At 32.5% G+C, this 18,310-nt stretch overlaps 1 protein-coding gene across 1 annotated transcript in view; it reads left to right on the forward strand.

Moving 5' to 3' along the window:
* Positions 1 to 18,310, forward strand: part of LOC149790506 (uncharacterized) — a 47,086-nt gene that overhangs the window by 20,854 nt on the left and 7,922 nt on the right. Inside the window, exons 6-11 of the mRNA XM_089973232.1 lie at positions 3,706 to 3,735; positions 6,280 to 6,327; positions 11,364 to 11,387; positions 11,689 to 11,799; positions 15,038 to 15,070; positions 16,502 to 16,693. Coding sequence (XP_089829358.1) covers positions 3,706 to 3,735; positions 6,280 to 6,327; positions 11,364 to 11,387; positions 11,689 to 11,799; positions 15,038 to 15,070; positions 16,502 to 16,693 — 438 coding nt within the window. The remainder of the gene's footprint in view (positions 1 to 3,705; positions 3,736 to 6,279; positions 6,328 to 11,363; positions 11,388 to 11,688; positions 11,800 to 15,037; positions 15,071 to 16,501; positions 16,694 to 18,310) is intronic.

Below are 18,310 nucleotides of genomic sequence, written 5' to 3' on the forward strand. Positions count from 1 at the left end.
GTAAGCTTCTCCACTGTGAAATACAGTCTCCATTACTAAAAATGGTAAGCTTCTCCACTGTGAAATATAGTCTGCATTACTAAAAACAGTCAGCTGCTCCACTGTGAAATATAGTCTCCATTACTAAAAACAGTAAGCTGGTCCACTTTGAAATATAGTCTCCATTACTAAAAACACTAAGCTGGTCCACTGTGAAATATAGTGTCCATTACTAAAAACAGTAAGCTTCTCCACTGTGAAATATAGTCTCCATTACTAAAAACGGTAAGCTGGTCCACTGTGAAATATAGTCTCCATTACTAAAAACAGCAAGCTGTTCCACTTTGAAATATAGTTTCCATTACTAAAAACAGTAAGCTGGTCCACTGTGAAATATAGTCTCCATTACTAAAAACAGTAAGCTGGTCCACTGTGAAATATAGTCTCCATTTCTAAATACAGAAGCACAATTACACAACTTTATCTCAGAAAATTACTTTACAGAATTTGACAAAATTAATAATGAGTGTCACGGCATAGTGTTTTTGCAGTGGTGGGCAAATGATGTTGATGTGCTATCAAAAATACATGAAGATATAAAAGCTTGAGAAACCTAGAAAATTGTTTTCAAATCATATGCAGCCAATAGCATTAGAAGGAATTTTTGCAGAAAGCACCATAATTAGGTGTCAGGTTGAGGAAACAGGGCAGTATGAGATGTAGTTTTATTTCTGCATATACTCAGAAATCAGTGAGGTGTTTGTTCTATCATCCATTATGAAAGGAAACACATGTGCCAGTACAATGATATTAAACAAGTATACACTGTACAAAAAAGAACTCAAAATATGTTTATGGAACAGAAATGACCCAACACAATAACTGAAAACAGATTTAAATGCAAATCCTAATCCAGGTGGTCATACCGTTGGGTTATTGGGCAAATTTAGCACTATATACCCTAACATGGTCATGGTGGGACTTACACATAATACTAATTCAACCCCATCCTAGTTATATATTCAAGGAGATATTAAATGCTATAAATGATTGCGCTTGTTAAATTTAAATTTATTTTCATAGTATTAGCATAAGCATAAGCGTTACACAGAACTTAAACTTTACACATAGTTTAAGCATCTGATACACACTTATGAAAATTGTATTATTGGTGTAAAATCTATATCTGACCATTATTTTTTAAAGTCAGTTGTATTTGAATAATTACTTAATTTGTCATGGCATGTATGTAATAGATATCTCTGATTAAAACTTTGAACATCTTTTTATTTCATTTCTAGAAATTGTTTTATCTTTGTGATGGCAATTAATCAGATCATTTCTGAAATCTATCAGTTATCACTTGTCTTTACATCATAATTTTCAAAATGTATTAGTTCTGTAACCTTTTACGGTGTGACCACCTCATCCACTATCATAATTATCAATAATTGGTTAAATGTTAGAATAAATTTCTTAGAGGCATGAAGAAACAGTGAAAATGTTAAGATGGATTTTAAGGAAACAAACACCTTTATTACTTTGTCTCTAATATGTAAAATGTTTTTTTTTTCTTTCAGTATGCTTATATATATATATATATATATATATATATATATATATATATATATATATATATATATATATATCCTCTCCTATCATATATTGCATGAGGCTTTCTGTACAAACACTTTTGGGTAATATCCAGAAAATTCTTTAGTTGGTGGATGTCCTTGCATGTGGAATAATCTGTTCTCCTTCTCTGTAGCTACATTTTGATATCTATTATCTACTGAGTTTGCCTGCAGGACACATAGCTCCTGTTGTCAGTCTGGTTTGCAAAGGTTTAATTTTCACAATCTTAAAATTTGTCCAAACTTAATGTATCTTAGTGCAAAAACAGTCATTCACCTTCATAAGCAACATAGTCATACGTTTTGCAGATAAGCAAATTTTTTCAAAAATTGTAGTTTGCCATCAGAAATACCCTTTTGCATTAGATTTTATTTAGCATTATCTCTATGAGTTTCTAACCTAAATTTTGACAGAATGATTTATAATGAAATCAGCCTACAATAATTAGTTCTGCTTTACCAAGGAGTATTCAAATATCCCTCAAAGTAATATTTCTTGGAAACATCAAAACAATGAAATAAATGTGAAGTACATATACTTATTATTTTTTTATAAAGAAATGCATCGCATTGTTTATTCATATTTAGAATAAATTTGGATTTTTTTAGTCATATGGATTTTAGTACATTTGTTTGTTTATGACTTTTATGAGAACTTAAAAAAAATGAGCTTGAGTCTGGGTAAACACCTTGTTGAAATTATTTTTGTCTTAATCAAAATGTTCACATTCTAACAGTTTTGCTGATGGAAAAAATTAAGGCACAAACGTAGCAAAATGAACCATTCTCAACAGTTAATTTAAAAAGAAAGAGGCAGGTATTGAAACATTTTATAAATACTAACCTTAAGTTTAATTAGTTGGACACCTATTCCTTACCCATTCTACAGCTCCTAATTCTTCCATGGGTAAATAAATTAACTCTTTTTTTTTCAAGTAGGTTTAGATACATTTTCTTAAATCTTTACTCGACTTCAAATCTCTAGTCATCTCCTTCAATGTGCATGCTACAAAACATCACCATACCTTGTGACTGAACATTCCATACCCGTATTATATGCCTTTTCAGTTTAGAAATGTTCAGATAAATTTATTTTATATGTAATTTGTTTTCTTTTGTCCTTTTATGTGAATATGTGCTTATTTATTTTTAATGGTTCTTTAACCATTAATTTATTTAAATCCAAAATACATTGTCTTTGTTGCTTTTTATCAGGATTGCATGCTTGTGTAATACCTATTCATTATATTATTTTCACACAAATCCTTCACATTTATGTCTCACCAATACTGCAAAAGTACAGATCTTTTTTTTATCTATTCCTTCGAATTTATATGTTTGTTTTTTCTTTAATACTTAAAGTAATATGATAACTTTTTCAAATGTCCTATGGGTTTGCTGTTAGTTTATACTGGTAAGACAGCATTTAAAAACACCATCAAAATCTGCTGTTGTTCTTTATTTCTTAAATCACCAGGATAACCACATAAATTGAAGGGGGGGGATCACATCAGATATGAAATGTAATGTCAAAGTGCAGACAAATGCCTTTAAAAAGAATGCAAAAGGCATGTCTGATATTTTTAAGGTAGGTTTTTTTCCCCAGTAACTCTTGATTGTTTTATGTCACTTTTCAATTAATTTTTTTGCAAACTTTGTTTTATGTCTTTGATAATCCTGGAAATATATTTCTTGAGAAGAATGGAGTATTTTGATGTACTTGAAAACTTTTGCCAGTATGATTTTGCTGTTCAGAAAAACCTGCAGAAATGACACATTTTTGACAGCAAATACACCCAAAGCTGTACAATTTATGCACATTTTGGAAAAATCCCTCAGCGTGGTCACCTGAATTAATGGACCATATACACTATGAAGGTTTTTTTTATTTCGAATATTTTTTAAAATATTCTACTAAGCATGGAATACATTTCTTTTTCCCAGTTCATTTTTCTTGGACATCATTAGCTTGAATTTATAGTCTTCATGTGTCATCATGACAGGCTTTCAAAATCAGTTAGTCTTCATTTAAACAGAACTGCTATTTCAGTACATATCTCTTCATCTTATGTCTGCTCTCATTTTGTTTCAGCTTCTAAAGAGGAAGCAAAAGAAAAAGAAGGTGGGTTAATGCTTTTACTTTTTTTCATGTAGCAGAAAGTGCACTTTTCTACACTGAAGTACAGTAATACATCATAATAAAACCACTGGAGGTGTGCACTGTATTTTTAGATTGTACTGTCTGTACTGTTGGATATTGAGGGAAAGACTAAGTACAATGGGGGAAGCTTGCCAGCATCATAACCATCAAATAAGACCACATTATCCAGCAGCATGAACAGTTTCAATTATTTATTATATGCCCTGATTTCTTACATCTAAAACCGGATTTCAATTGTTTCTCACAAAGTTAAAAAGAATAATAAATTCTTTAACAAAAGTTTTTTGATTAATTTTGTGATTAAATCACACACAAGTACATTGTATGACATTACCTTTGTTTGCATACTATTGCATGATGATAAATGTGCTATCATGTCATGTGACATGACAGCACCCAAAAATGTACTTAATGACACCCAGTAAGAGGAAAATATATTGGTTCATCGCATGCAATGCATTTTGGGTAGGAAGTCATGTAAAGGGGTATATAATAAATTTCCCTGATGTTGGAAATTATAAATCAGTGTAATCTGAAAGAATTCCTGATCTCACACTAGTGTTAATTATAATCAGCCCTGCTCAGTCATGAAACATAGGAACAAATAATTGCAAACAGGATTTTTAAAAAATATATAACATTTAAATCAAAGGTTTTTTTTTGCAGACTTATCTATCATTTATATCATGTTATGAGCAAAGGAAGAGTTTGGCAATGTTCTTTATTTTTATAAAAAAATGAATCACAGAAGATTTTTACTTTACTGAATACAAACTTTTAACTTATAAACTTTAAATGGTTTTAGCTGAGGTACCTGCTTATATAGACCTAATCAATCTATGTCAACAATACACACTGGACGAGGCGCTGATGTTTTCATTACCACATTTTGGTTTTCTGTAGCATGCACTATTATTGTAGTAAAATTACTTGGCCATTTATGCTGTTATTTTTTTACTTATTTCATGTACTATATATACTTGCTTTATAGTTGAGTCCAACTGCAATCAGCAAAGACCCTGATCTGTTGTCATGTTGTCATGTCACTGATAGATCAGGTTTTCATGAAGCTTGACAAACTGCATAGACTCAGATCTGCTGGCACATTATGAGATGGCAGATCTGGGTCCAGTCAGTTTGCAGCTGGACTTGTAAGCAAATACAAATGGTGGTTCACATTTTCTTCGTGTAAGTCATAGTTTAGAAAAAGGTTTATTTACTATTGTACAGCATAGTTGTACTGTCTACAAAGTTATGAGGGGAGGTATAACCGTAGTCTGGTTGACAATCTGTTAGTTACACTTTTGTTTACTTAGTATCTCCGGGTCGGTGGTTCTTTCCGGGGTTTTCCGGGTTCTTCCTCTACCATTAATACTGGCCGCCATGTATAGCCTATCGTGCTGAAAAATGGCGTTAAACCCCACAACAACAACAACAACAACAACTTAGTATCTCCTGAATTGTTTGAGATATCTTCATGAAACTTGGTAGATTTTGTATCGTGCAGGTACATCTTATATAATGCATTACACATGTACACTTTTTCTCTTGGTACAAATCCTCTGTGTACTCATCCTTAAAGCCATTGGCATCTTTATTGTAGCAGTAGATCAATTATACAGTTTTTAATAACATTTATTGTCTAAAGACACCTCTTGTGTTATATATATATATATATATATATATATATATATATATATATATATATATATATATATATATATATATATATATATATATTGAGGAGGCCTATTGGGAGATAGATCAGCTGAGCTTTTTCTTTAAATAAAGTCATTATTATTATATTAGTATTATCCTGTACAACGTGTGGTCTTTCTGATTGGCATTTTAATGGTATCCCAATTTTTTTAACAAATTTATGTTTCCCAATTTTTTTTATATATTTTATCAGATTTTGGCAGACTGAAAATATGTTTCATTTAATAGAAATCTTATGATTTATCAATTAAAAATGCAAGAAATAAAAATAATGAAACTAACTTTATTGAACAAGGTTTCACAAGGAAGCGTCTCTTATTTTATGTATCAAATGTATAGTCACATGTTACAAGTGACATGCATTATCCTGTGCACTTGCCTAAATATTGAAAGAGGAAACTAAAGAAACTGTGGTAGTGACATGCTAGCATGGCAGACTTGCAAGTGAAATGGTGCACGTTTGAATCCTTGTTGATATTCCCGTGTTGGCTACTGTGATTTGTCCTTGCTCAAGGGGCTTTACTTACATTTGCACTGAGTAAACTACTTGCACTGGTGTGATGTGAAGCACCAAACTAACATTAGTCGTCTGTAGTATGCGTCTACACCTTATAGATAAATAACATTGATGTTGTGCACAAAATGGCAACACCACATAATGATTATTTAATAATTGCACTATTACGCAAACTCTATACCTTTGGTATTCTGAAACAGCAAAGATGGCTGAAAAATATACACTTTTACATGTGTTATGTAAAGAGGTGTGTGTATGTGATATTGTAGCTAAAGCTGAGACTCCTCAACCAGCACCAGAACCAGAACCAGCACCAGGTATAGCAGTAAATGTGAAGTAGTTATTGTGAATACATTTATTTTTTAAGGTATCAGTTTTCGTGGCAAAATAAATTAAATTTTCATTGATATTTAATTTTTTTATCTGGGAAAGAAATCATTTTCATCACAGATGGTCCATAATTAATGTTGTCTTTTAATCATGATTGATAGCAAAAGTGAAATCCACAAAAATTGGTACCTCATGAATAAATGCAAATTAACAGTATTATGTATGTCCTGACAGCTTTGAAGGCATTGAAATAATGTGTATCCAGTCTTAAAGACAGTGGAGTACTGTGTGTCCTGATGGTCTTGAATACAGTGGAATACTGTGTATCCAGACAGTCTTAAATACATTGGAGTACTGTGTGTCAAGACAGTCATTAAGATATTTGAATACTGTGTATCCAAAAAGATCAAATGCAAGCTGGGGTATTAAAGGATTTACTCATTTGTGTATGTTACTCTCTGCCTGTTATAGTGAATATTTCTGAATAGATGCTTTGTTTATAAATCATAAAATATTGAGCCAATCAGGACATCTTGTAACTTTTCTTCCAAAATCCATCTCAGAGATACTCCAGAGGAGTGATGCAGCATGAAAAGGGGATTCTTATCTCTAGAATATGGCGGACAGCTAAGTCACATGGTAGACTAGACTAGACAAAACAGAACCAAGTCAGAACCATTAACATGATCATATATGTTCAGTAAAAGAAGAGTCTTTAGTAAATTTATACTTGAAGAAAGCAAACTTGGGAATGTTTCAGCCAAGAGTATTTCATCTTAGTTGAAAGTTGTGATGAGCACCATGATGTTGTGTGATTTGTACACACAACATACATGTATGATGTGCTCATGATGTAACTTGTACACACAAGATACATGCATGACATGCTCATGGTGTAACTTGTACACACAAGATACTTGTGATGTGCTCATGGTGTAACTTGTACACACAAGATACATGTGTGACATGATCATGATGTAGCTTGTACACCTAAGATATATGTGTGACATGATCATGATGTAACCTGTACACACAAGATATATGTGTGACATGATCATGAAGTAACCTGTACACACAAGATATATGTGTGATGTGCTCATGATGTAACTTGTACACACAATATATATGTGTGATGTGCTCATGATGTAACTTGCACACACAAAATATATGTGGTGTGCTCATGATGTAACTTGTACACACAATATATATATGTGTGATGTGCTCATGATGTAACTTGTACACACAAGATATATGTGTGATGTGCTTATGATGTAACTTGTACACACAATATATAGTGTGATGTGCTCATGATGTAACTTGTACACACAAGATATATGCATAATGTGCACATGATGTAACTTGTTCACATAAGATACATGAGTGTGATTTGATGGCTAGTATAATATGTATTGTCAGAAGGCCAGAAAGGGTTCTGATTGCTCTCAAGATTTTGTTTTGGCCAATCACAAATTCCATTAGATGTACTTTTAAAAGGTTGTTTCTGATTGGCTGATAGGGTAAACTCAATGTCAGACTCAAGTTAACATGTCACATCTGAAGTTCAAAATGGTACTCATTTGCAGTTTGACCAGTTGCTGCAAGGGTCATGGGATTGGGGTGGGGTGTAAAAGCAAGTACCTTGGCAAGCTGAAAACTTCATTCTACATTCAAGAGTAGAAACTACTAGGCTATTACCACTACCACCATGCCTTTCTAAACAGTCATTTCTCATTATATTGATCAGAAAGCTAGTATTAGCCACATTTACTCAGAACTGACCATACCATAGATAACTAAGTGGCCTTCAGAGGTGACATTACATTATTCAAATCTTCATCATGTTGCTGAAAAAACAAATAGAATCAGAAGCATGTTGGACTTTATAGGGATTGATTTGTCTGGATAGACAAGATTCCATTGTATGTGCTCATGTAATACTTTGTATGTGCTCATGTAATACTTTGTATGTGCTCATGTAATACTAAGCTTGTGATATTTGGCATACTATAGTCAGATGTTGTAAACTTATAAACAGATATTTGCTTGATTACTACTTGTATCTGTGTGTGATAGAGTTCTGTTTAAATTGCAGTAATCTGCTTGGTGTTTTCTGTGAATTCCTTTTAATCAGTATGACTCTCATTTCCTTGCTATTAGTCTACTTTTTTTTAGCTCTACATCCCTTGGACTAGAAGAGTTTGTGGGATGGTCTGTTGTCCGTCAACCATCATCCAGCATCCATCTGTTCTCCTAAACTATTTGAAGGATTGGCTTGAGACTAGACATGCACATCCATCCCAAGGTCTAGTTGTCCTAAATGAAATTACACTGCTCAATTGTCAGGCATCCCATATAGCCACCAAAACATTAGCTTGACAATTTTGTTATCGCTCACTACTCCTTGTGAAGAAAACCCCTTATCAGTATGTGGTTTTAAAAAAAAGGACTCGTTATTCTGTCTGGTTGATCCTTGAATAAAATGCTGCCAATTTGACATCCAATATGGCTACCACATCAGCCATCTGGAAAATTTGGCAATGCTAGGCCTCTTGACCATTACTCTTATTGACATAGGCTTTTCACTAGAAGACTTCTTATGAATTCTTGTTCATGAAAAATGAAAATGGTGCTGATCAGACATCCAGTATGGCCACCATGGCAGTCATATCAAAGAGCTTGTTGCTATTCCTTCAGAACAAAAAGTCATATCAATATCATCAAAGGACTTATTATGATGTTTTAAATATTAGGTATTTGCTCAGGTAAACAACCTCCCATACACCATTGAAAATAATATGACATTTATGTAGTATAGGTTAATGTATTCACACTAATACATATATACACTGTCATACAAGATTTAGCATGTATTCTATCATTTTAATTTTTTTTTCATGACTTTGCAGTTTTAGAGGGGGTCAGGTAGTGATGGACATAAATTGCATTCCATACCACAGATATTCAATTCTACTGGATACTTTAAATCTACAAAAATGAGTTTGACTTCCTCAGCTTTGATATGGATGTTATAGTTTCTTTGTATTGTATTTTTTATTCTTGACCATAGAAGAATTATAATTGACTTAACATTGGCTTTACATAAACTGTGCGCAAATTTGATGAAGCTTTGATTTGGATATTATATTTTCTTTGAATAATATTTTATAATCTTCACCAGATTGTATGTGTATATAGGCACTACCACAGAAAATATATAATTTACTCTGATTTGGTTTTATAACAACTGCAAGAATTTCTACATTTCACAAGGAATTTTTGTTGGTAGCTGAAATATAATGAAAAGTTTTGTATTTTGAAGTCTGTAATTTGATATTATTTGTAACTAATTTTGGCCAGATATCACCTATTTTCACAATTACAGCTTGGGATAATTTCCTGTTTATGTTGTGATATAGTATGTTGTGTGTCTATTAAAAACATTCTGTATTAACTGGCTTATTTGGGTTTTTTCTTTGCACAGCATCATTTGAAATACAACTTTATTGTCAAACTTTAGGTTTTCCATATTCTATAAAGACATACTTCCATCTCGGGGGAATACCATAAAAAATTTCATAATGTTAAACAAAATTTATATTTTGTTTTATTTCCTTAAAATCCTTGAAATGAAAACAATTTGTGTCGCTGTAAATCATTTCTTATAGAAACGTGATTCCTTGTTCACACCATTTGATATAGAGGATCATTTTATTATCAACCTTAATTTGTGCATTGAACAACAGGACTTGGGTCAAAGTGTCATAAAATATAGAGTCATATACCTTCAGAGAAAACTGTGCTTAAAATGCATTTTTTAAGAAAGGATTAAATGGGTTGAATTATTTTTTGTGTGTCCAAGCCCATCTCTACAATAGTACTGCTATGTCTATTCCATTCATGTTCCTATGTTTTCAGCTGTAGAAAAGGGGGATTCTTTGAGGTACATGAGTTGTGCCTTCATTTCTGTTTCATGAGCCAGAACTGACATCTTCTATAGAAGATACTTGGCTGGTCTAAAATGGTGCCAATCTGACCTCAAATATGGCTGCCACAATGAAAATATTGAAACATAACATAGGTTTATAATTAAATGGATGTTCATATAAAGATTAGGTTATCCCCAACAATCTTATAATAGTGTATAATTTTTCCTAAATGAAAATGATGTGAATCTCACATCCAGTATGGCTGCCATATAGTGGCTAATTTTGAAAATTATGTTGCTTAAGAATTTCATAAATGGGTTCAACACAGTGATTTAAAAAGAGAAACAGTCTTATGTTGAATTCTTGAAAATCAATTTCAGAAATTAAAATGTCAGATTCCCTGATGTTTATAGGGACTCTTGTTTATGTTCTCTTTCATGTTTACATATTTCCTCAATATTTTCCATTTCTATGTATGCTTTATTGATGTTTTGGCTTTTTAATCCACTTTCAGCTATTGCTTATCAATATTTCTCCTCACTATAGATTTTGATTCTGGTAAGGAGTTTGAAGTTCAATTACAACATCTATTGCAATCAGGATCTTTATGTTTGTTGAAATTTTGTTGTTGTTGTTGTTGTTGTTGTTGTTGTTGTTGTACCATGTCTTAATTTACATGAAATGTCATGTTAATTTTGATCTACTTTCATTTGAATAATATATTTTCAGATAAAATACGTTTTACTGCCTCTCTTCTATAAAAATGATTTGTAGTTACTTTACTTATCAGCTGTGTTAAGTTTCATTGCTTCTCCCCATTACAGGTATTTTTCAAATATTTCATTGTGTTTCAGGGAATATCCATCAAAATTCTCTAATGTAGGCAATATTATGCCATGTGACTTGATTTATATTTAACTCCTTATTTTCTGATTCAAGAAGGTCTGGAACTAAAAAGGTTGGGTTGCCTTAAACAGGTGCATTTAATTTTGCAAATGTTTGTTCAAATTTCTATTTGTAACTGATGAAATGCGTATACTTGATGCTTACATTCAAAGATATTTTCTTATGAAAGACTGCTATATTCTTTTTTGCAGAAGAGAAACAAGAAGCTCATAAAGGTAAGATTTAGTCCTCAGAGCACACAGGTTTAGACCAAAAATTAATCATAGTATCACATACCATTTTCCAAAACCCATTTAAGGACATGGATCGTTTTTTGAATAATTAACTAGGCATGCATATTAGTGTTAATGTAATAAAAGGCATAAGACCTTTTTAATCTCATTATTTCACAATTATGCCTTGATGTATCAGATAGTGCAGCATCAGAACACTGAACCATAATAAAGTGGTCCCTTGTTGCAAAAAGGAAACAAACAAACAAAAAAACACATATTTTTCATTTATCATGTGACACAGCCAAGTCCCCTGAGCCAGCTGAGGAAGAAAACAAAAAAGTAGAGGAAGAGGAAGAAGTTGGAGAGGAATCAAGAAAAGTTGAGGATGAGGGAACAGATCAACAGAAAGAAGGTCTCTACCATAGTTCTGGTGTTGGCTGAATTGCATACTCTCTTCCTGGCTGGGCTTGCTGATGCCTTGTTGTTTCATGTCAGATTTAGTGGTCATTGCTTTTTTGCATGTATACTAACTGCCATCCTTAGAATTTTCAATGAATCTTCAAATCTTTAAAAATCTTAATTTTGATCTTCAAATCTTTAAAAATCGTTTTCTTGATTGGTCATGCAGTTTTTAAGGTTTTTTAATTTGCTTATAGGAATCGTTAGTTACGCTCATTGTGGTATACCTTGATTTCATTCATAGAAATCAAATTTTTAGTACAACATTGTTTTCCCTGTACATTTTGGCAGATTTAACACCTAACAGAAACCTTCTAAGTTCACAGAATCATCAAGAAATTCCTACTCACTACTTTGGTCCTATTATAACACAAAAATGCCTAGCCAGAACTATTAAGTTGGGTCATTTTGTGTCTGTTGCAGTTATGTTTTAAGCACTGCTCACACCAACCTTATTTGGGTCATTTTGATTCATTCAGTGTTTTGTTTAAAGCTATTGCAGAAAAATAGTATTTTTATTTACTTCAAAAAATTATCAAGAGAAACTAAATTTTTACTGGACTTGGCTTGGTGGAAGTCTTGATGTAGTGAAAATTTTTTTGATGACCATGTGTGTGTCCATTATTACATGGTTTGTGGATACATCTTGTTGTATACAGTAGTAATTAATCAAAAGCTCATTGGATGTAGCTTAACATTCAGGCCATGGCAAGCTTCCTGTTCTAAGTAAGGACTATTATTTTGCAACCTTATTCAAAGATTTCCATTGAGAGGCCTCAATGTTTAAAAATATTTTATGATTTTTGTGTTCCAATATCAATGTGTCATACCTTTCTGGCATGGGCTTGTCTTAATAGTATTATCTTGTCTGTTTCTGTGGCAGTGGTCTCTATTTAACTTCCTTGATTTGACTTCCTTTGCCTTTGTGTCTGCTTGGCAGTTTTTGTCATTACTACCTCCATTATCCTTTTTAACCTAAATAGTTTCATCTATCCTTTCCTTGATGCAGTAGATTCTGTTTTACTTGTTCAGGTCTATATTCTACCACTGGCTGCTTCTATCCTTAGTAAGTGTAAGAATTGTACTAACATTTTCTTATAATGTTTGGCTTTTCAATATCTCTGATGTGCTTTCTTCCTCTTCATCCTATGCTTTCAAGTTTTAACCCAGATTTTGTCTGCACATCTAAAATTGCCCTGAAACTACCCATAATAGTTAGATTGATTGATTGATTGATTTTATTTGTAATGGCACATCAGCACTGTAAGGCTATTTAGCGCCACATAATAGTTAGTATATTGGCTATCTTGACCAATGGTTGTGAAGAGCTTAAGGACTGGCCATTGTCCATCCATCTGTACCATTAGCACAATTTGATATTGCTACTTGTCCTAAAGTAATTGGAGAATGCCTTTAATGTTGCCATACATATATTCATTCCAAGATCTAGTCGACACATGATACGAATGGGGCCAATCGGACATACAGTATCATAAATAGTTTCAATGTTCAGCGGAACAAACAACTTCATCCTGGATTCCTGGAAATTGATTTTGGCCAGTAGGTCATCAGTCCCTTCTATAGACTCTTGTTATATGTCTCTAAGACTTGATAATGTATGGTTTTTCTTCTGCTTTTAACATGTGTTTATGCTTTCCTACAGTCTTTCTACTTTTAATATATCAGCTTGTGTCTGAGAAATCTAACAAATAAAAGCAAATAACATGATCAAGAGATCATTTATATGTCTTATAATTCCTTATACTTAATTCAATTGAAACTGACTTCATTACTTCTCAAGGAAATGTAGCCAAACTCAACACTGTCACTGGAAGAGCTGACAGAGAATCATAATGCTATAGGGGATAAAATAAAATTAATGATTTTTTACTGTGAGATAGTTTTAAAAAAGTAGGCTTATTTAATATCCAGTCTTAATGAAGACTGCTTTAAGTAATTTAGTAAAAGTTGTTAATGAAATAAATGATTTGCTCAACCGTCAAAATCAGCTTAATGAAATATTTGGAACTTCTAAGATTCAGCTGCCTGCTAATTGTCCTACAATAAGCATATGAAACAATACATAATTTGACATTCATTTAATCTTTTTTATATGTTGCTGATTTATTTACAGCTTTTATCACAATGTAACAATACAAAAGTAAGGAGTTCTTATTAGTCCCAAGCTTCAGCAGTAGGAACAGGGGGGATGGACATTGCATTAGCCTTCATCTGTCTGTATGCCCTTCTGACAATCCACCTTGTATCACATCTGCTACTAAATTGCTGGAAGGGGGAGGAAGCCACAAAACTGTATTGTTGTACTGCCCTTTGATAACCATCTGCAAAAATTGGGAGTGGGTACCATGGACCTCCACCGATTGGGTTCCAGAGAAGTGGTAAAAGGACATATGTCAAAACAAATATCAGTTACAATGAAATTTTAAAATATTTTCCCACCAACCAAACTGTATATATGCAGTATTAGCAGGAAAATACATCATATTATGTCTTATTGGTTTTGAATTATGACCCTGATCAGTACCATTCAGGTGGGGTTTGGATGTACTTGCTCTAGGATTCAACAGAAATGCACAATAACCCAGAGAATGAAATCTTGTTAGCACTTTATTTAATAGCTTGGCATTTATCTCATTAAGCTGAACTGTTTTTTTATAAAAATAATCCTAAACAATTCTCTCAAATACCATATATACTCGTTTATAAGTTGAGTCCATCAGCAAACCCCCAGATCTTCCATGTCATAACATACTGGCAAATCTGGGTCTGTGCATTTTGTTAGGAGTAGTCAGTAGAGAAAACAGCTTAGACCCTGATCTGCAGGTGCATATGCTACATCAGATAAGTATAATTGTTGTTTGAAATTTGATTGAGCTTATAAGCATTTATATATGGTACCTGTAAAAAGAAAGGTTCAAATTTTCCGCAGATACTTGATACGCAAAGTCAGCTAAATTTCTCTTGCTTTTCCATTGGGTGCAGATTACACATTCAGTCATGTGGACTAAGTTAATTAAGGATTTAATTTTTACTTTGGCTAAGCTCCATTTTCAGGATATATGCATTACCTATGATGATGAAACTATTCGTATAACCAAGTCTGCAGAGAATATCTAGAGCTATATGATGTTATGTAATTAATTTTTATATACACACATTCTATTTATCAGGAGATCAAGAGAAGGACAAAAAGCAGGATGAAGGTACGCAATGATAATATTTCCACACCTTTTCATGAAAAGTGGAGAACATTAATAGTATCCACATTTCTGTCCACCTGTCAAACAGTTTATGCCCCATAACTTTAAATTCATTTGAGATTAAGGGTTGAAATATGACATACTTGTTCATCATCACTAGGCTGTTTTCCATATTGGAATCCTGTCAAGGTCAAAATCTTAGCATAAAGCTTTATGTCACACACTAGGTTAATTGTTCAAACATGGTTTACTTACATATCATTATCTGATCACGTTGTGTATTACATTAATGGTTCTATCTTGATGGTCTAGATCACAGGTCATTATTTTATATTTTCTTTAGGGCTACAAATTTTGTCACTGTATTTGTTTGTTATCAGTTTATTCAACTTAATTTTTACATAGTTCGAGCTTTACATTTTCACGGTCACCAGTCTCTCTCTTGCATCAGAAATTTTTAAGACAAAGGAACTATGAGTGGACGACCCAGTATTGCATGAGTGAGAATCAAGAATGCATGCAAAATGTCCAGTTGTCCAACAGAAATGGACATTTGTCTTTATAACTATCAAGTTTTAAATATCTGTGAATGTAATTTGACCAGTTGATCAAATTATATTTCTAGGGAGAAAAAACCCTGCAAAATGTGAAGATTGGTGCTAATATTTCTTGTGAAGTAAATTCATATAAGTGTTTATGATTGAGTATTAACATTCATGTTTATTTAATAACTCACCATTCAGGCATAATCTAAGAGATATTGCTTTATCATTGATAAAATATATATTGCATTACTACTGACCTAAATTCTGCAGAATTTACATGTATTTCTTCAAGTGTTATATAATGCAGTTGATAGAACTAGTTCCTTGACAATTTGTAAATTTCTCTCAGATTTGTATTGACCAAAAAAGGAAAAAGGACTGCATACCATGGCTTTATGACAGATATGGATATATATTATTGAAAAGTTGTTGAATTGGCTGTCAGTAGCACTTCACTAACATACTTTACGATGCCTTAGCAAAATTAAATTGTTATCTTAATAAACATCATAATTAGAAAGTTTTTTGTACACATACTATAAATACATTATTGCACAAATTCACAAGTTAACATTTTGTCAGTTTATTTTCTTTCTTTGCAATTACACATGCAATTTTAAAACATTTTTGTACAAGGTAAAGTCTGTATTTTCTGTGGATCGTATTAAAACATACTTTCTCTTCAAACCATTTTATTTTATTTATTCTTTTTTAATTTCTTTAAGTGCAGCTAATAACATTTCACTCTTTAGAAATATAGACAGATAATTATAATTTTAATTTAGAATTATAAATTTTCTTTTAATTGAAAATATTGAATTATAAATTATTCAAAAGATCCTTCAAAGTACAGACTGGTTTGCACATTTTATTGCACAATTGGTTACAGTCACAGGGAGTGGTGAGGCACAGCCTAAAGTTGAGGACTCCAAGCCAGAAGAACCTAGTGAGACTGAAGCAAAGCCTTCAAGTGAAACTGAAGCTAAGCCTTCAAGTGAAACCGAAGCTAAGCCTGATGACAAGGAGGGACATGAACAAAAAACTGAGGAAAAGGAGGGTGATAAAAATGAGGGACAAAAAGGCTAGTAGTGTCAAAGGTTCAAACTTTGCTGTGTATATATAACATAGCTTTCCATAGGAGTCTGACAATCTCACCTGGGCTGTATTTTCCTCAAAATTTAAAGTCAAGTTTAGTGAAAAATATTTACCAAGTTTTGAGAAATGAGAAATCAAGATCTGAAACTAAAGGTTCTGGAAAAAGGGATTCTCACTAGAGAGCTCTGAATTAAAAAACATAAGCTATTTATAAATGCAATGTTGATAATATGATCATATGGAAAAATTTCATCTTGGATTGATTCAAGAGAGCTCCCAGACATCCATTTTCTGTATACCTGAATTACTGTGAATCCAGGTTTTATTGATCAGAAATACATTTTTATGGATTTCATGATTCTTTCTACCATGAATCTTTAAAAGCCAACGCTCAGTGAAGAGAGTAGGAACCAAAGGCATAGCAACAAACAAATCAATAAAAATGTAATTTCTTGCAAAACCCTCCAAAATATATACCCTAAAAAAAATGTACAGTGCATTGGTCCCTCACTATAATGGAGATAATAAACTGTACAATGCTCTAGGGGAGTTGTCTTATACAGAAGTATACTACATGGAAAAATAGAATTCATACAGTACAATGGGATCCGTCATCATACCCATGTTATATTGGGACATTATCATATTGTATTGTAAGTGATAACTGTATTCACTTTATTACAGTGGTTTCTCATTTTACCTTCAATGAACATTAAGTGTCTCAACTTTGAAGTCTGGCAAAGGAAACACATTTGCATTTAATTTTTACACAGTTTCAACCAATTTCACATTGTGCTACACTTTATTCTGTTATCACACAATGCACAGTTACTAAATTTTACTTTTAAATGCACTCTTACACTTGAAGATCAGCTTCTGTTGAAAGCTATCTGAAATTTTGTTGATACTGAGTAGTGATTATTACCCTGCTTAGGGAATTAGTGTAATGAAATTAATTTTGAAGCCTTGTCCAAGCTGATTAATTATGATGTCTTACTGAATTAGCACTTAAAACATGACACCCTGTATACCGTATATACTCATGTACAAGTCAGATCCCACTGCACAGTATGTAGACCCAGATATATGATCACATAATGCACCAGCAGATCAGAGTCTGTAGTTCAGTTCGAGAAAAGAGAAAGAACTCAAGCTTTAACTCCAAAACCCTATGAAACTTTAACACGGCTGCAGTGTTTTCAAAATTTATAATTATGTACACATTATACAACAACAACCAGACAATACCATTTAATCAATTAATCAAACTAACTATGAACTCAACCTTTGATCTGTATTTTAGGCTTACAACTGATAAGTATTTGTATGTAATCCATTGATGATTTAGCTACTCAATGTTTTTTGCCTGCAGTTCTTTATATTTACATGTTTAAGCTTTAATCAGCACAGTATAGGAGCTATTCCGCTGTTGTACTGTTAAACCCTAGAACATACATGCGTGTTAAAAGATACATGTGTATGCATGCCTCATTAAAACTGCTGGAGTTTCATTTGCTGTATATCTTTTACCTCTTATTATGACATGAATCAGCTTGTGAGACATGCCTCTGCTCAATATATATGAAAGTTTAGGTAAATATCA

This window comes from Sinohyriopsis cumingii, chromosome 10 (genome assembly GCF_028554795.1).
Source record: "Sinohyriopsis cumingii isolate HCF-2022 chromosome 10, ASM2855479v2, whole genome shotgun sequence".
Lineage (NCBI taxonomy): Eukaryota > Metazoa > Mollusca > Bivalvia > Unionida > Unionidae > Sinohyriopsis > Sinohyriopsis cumingii.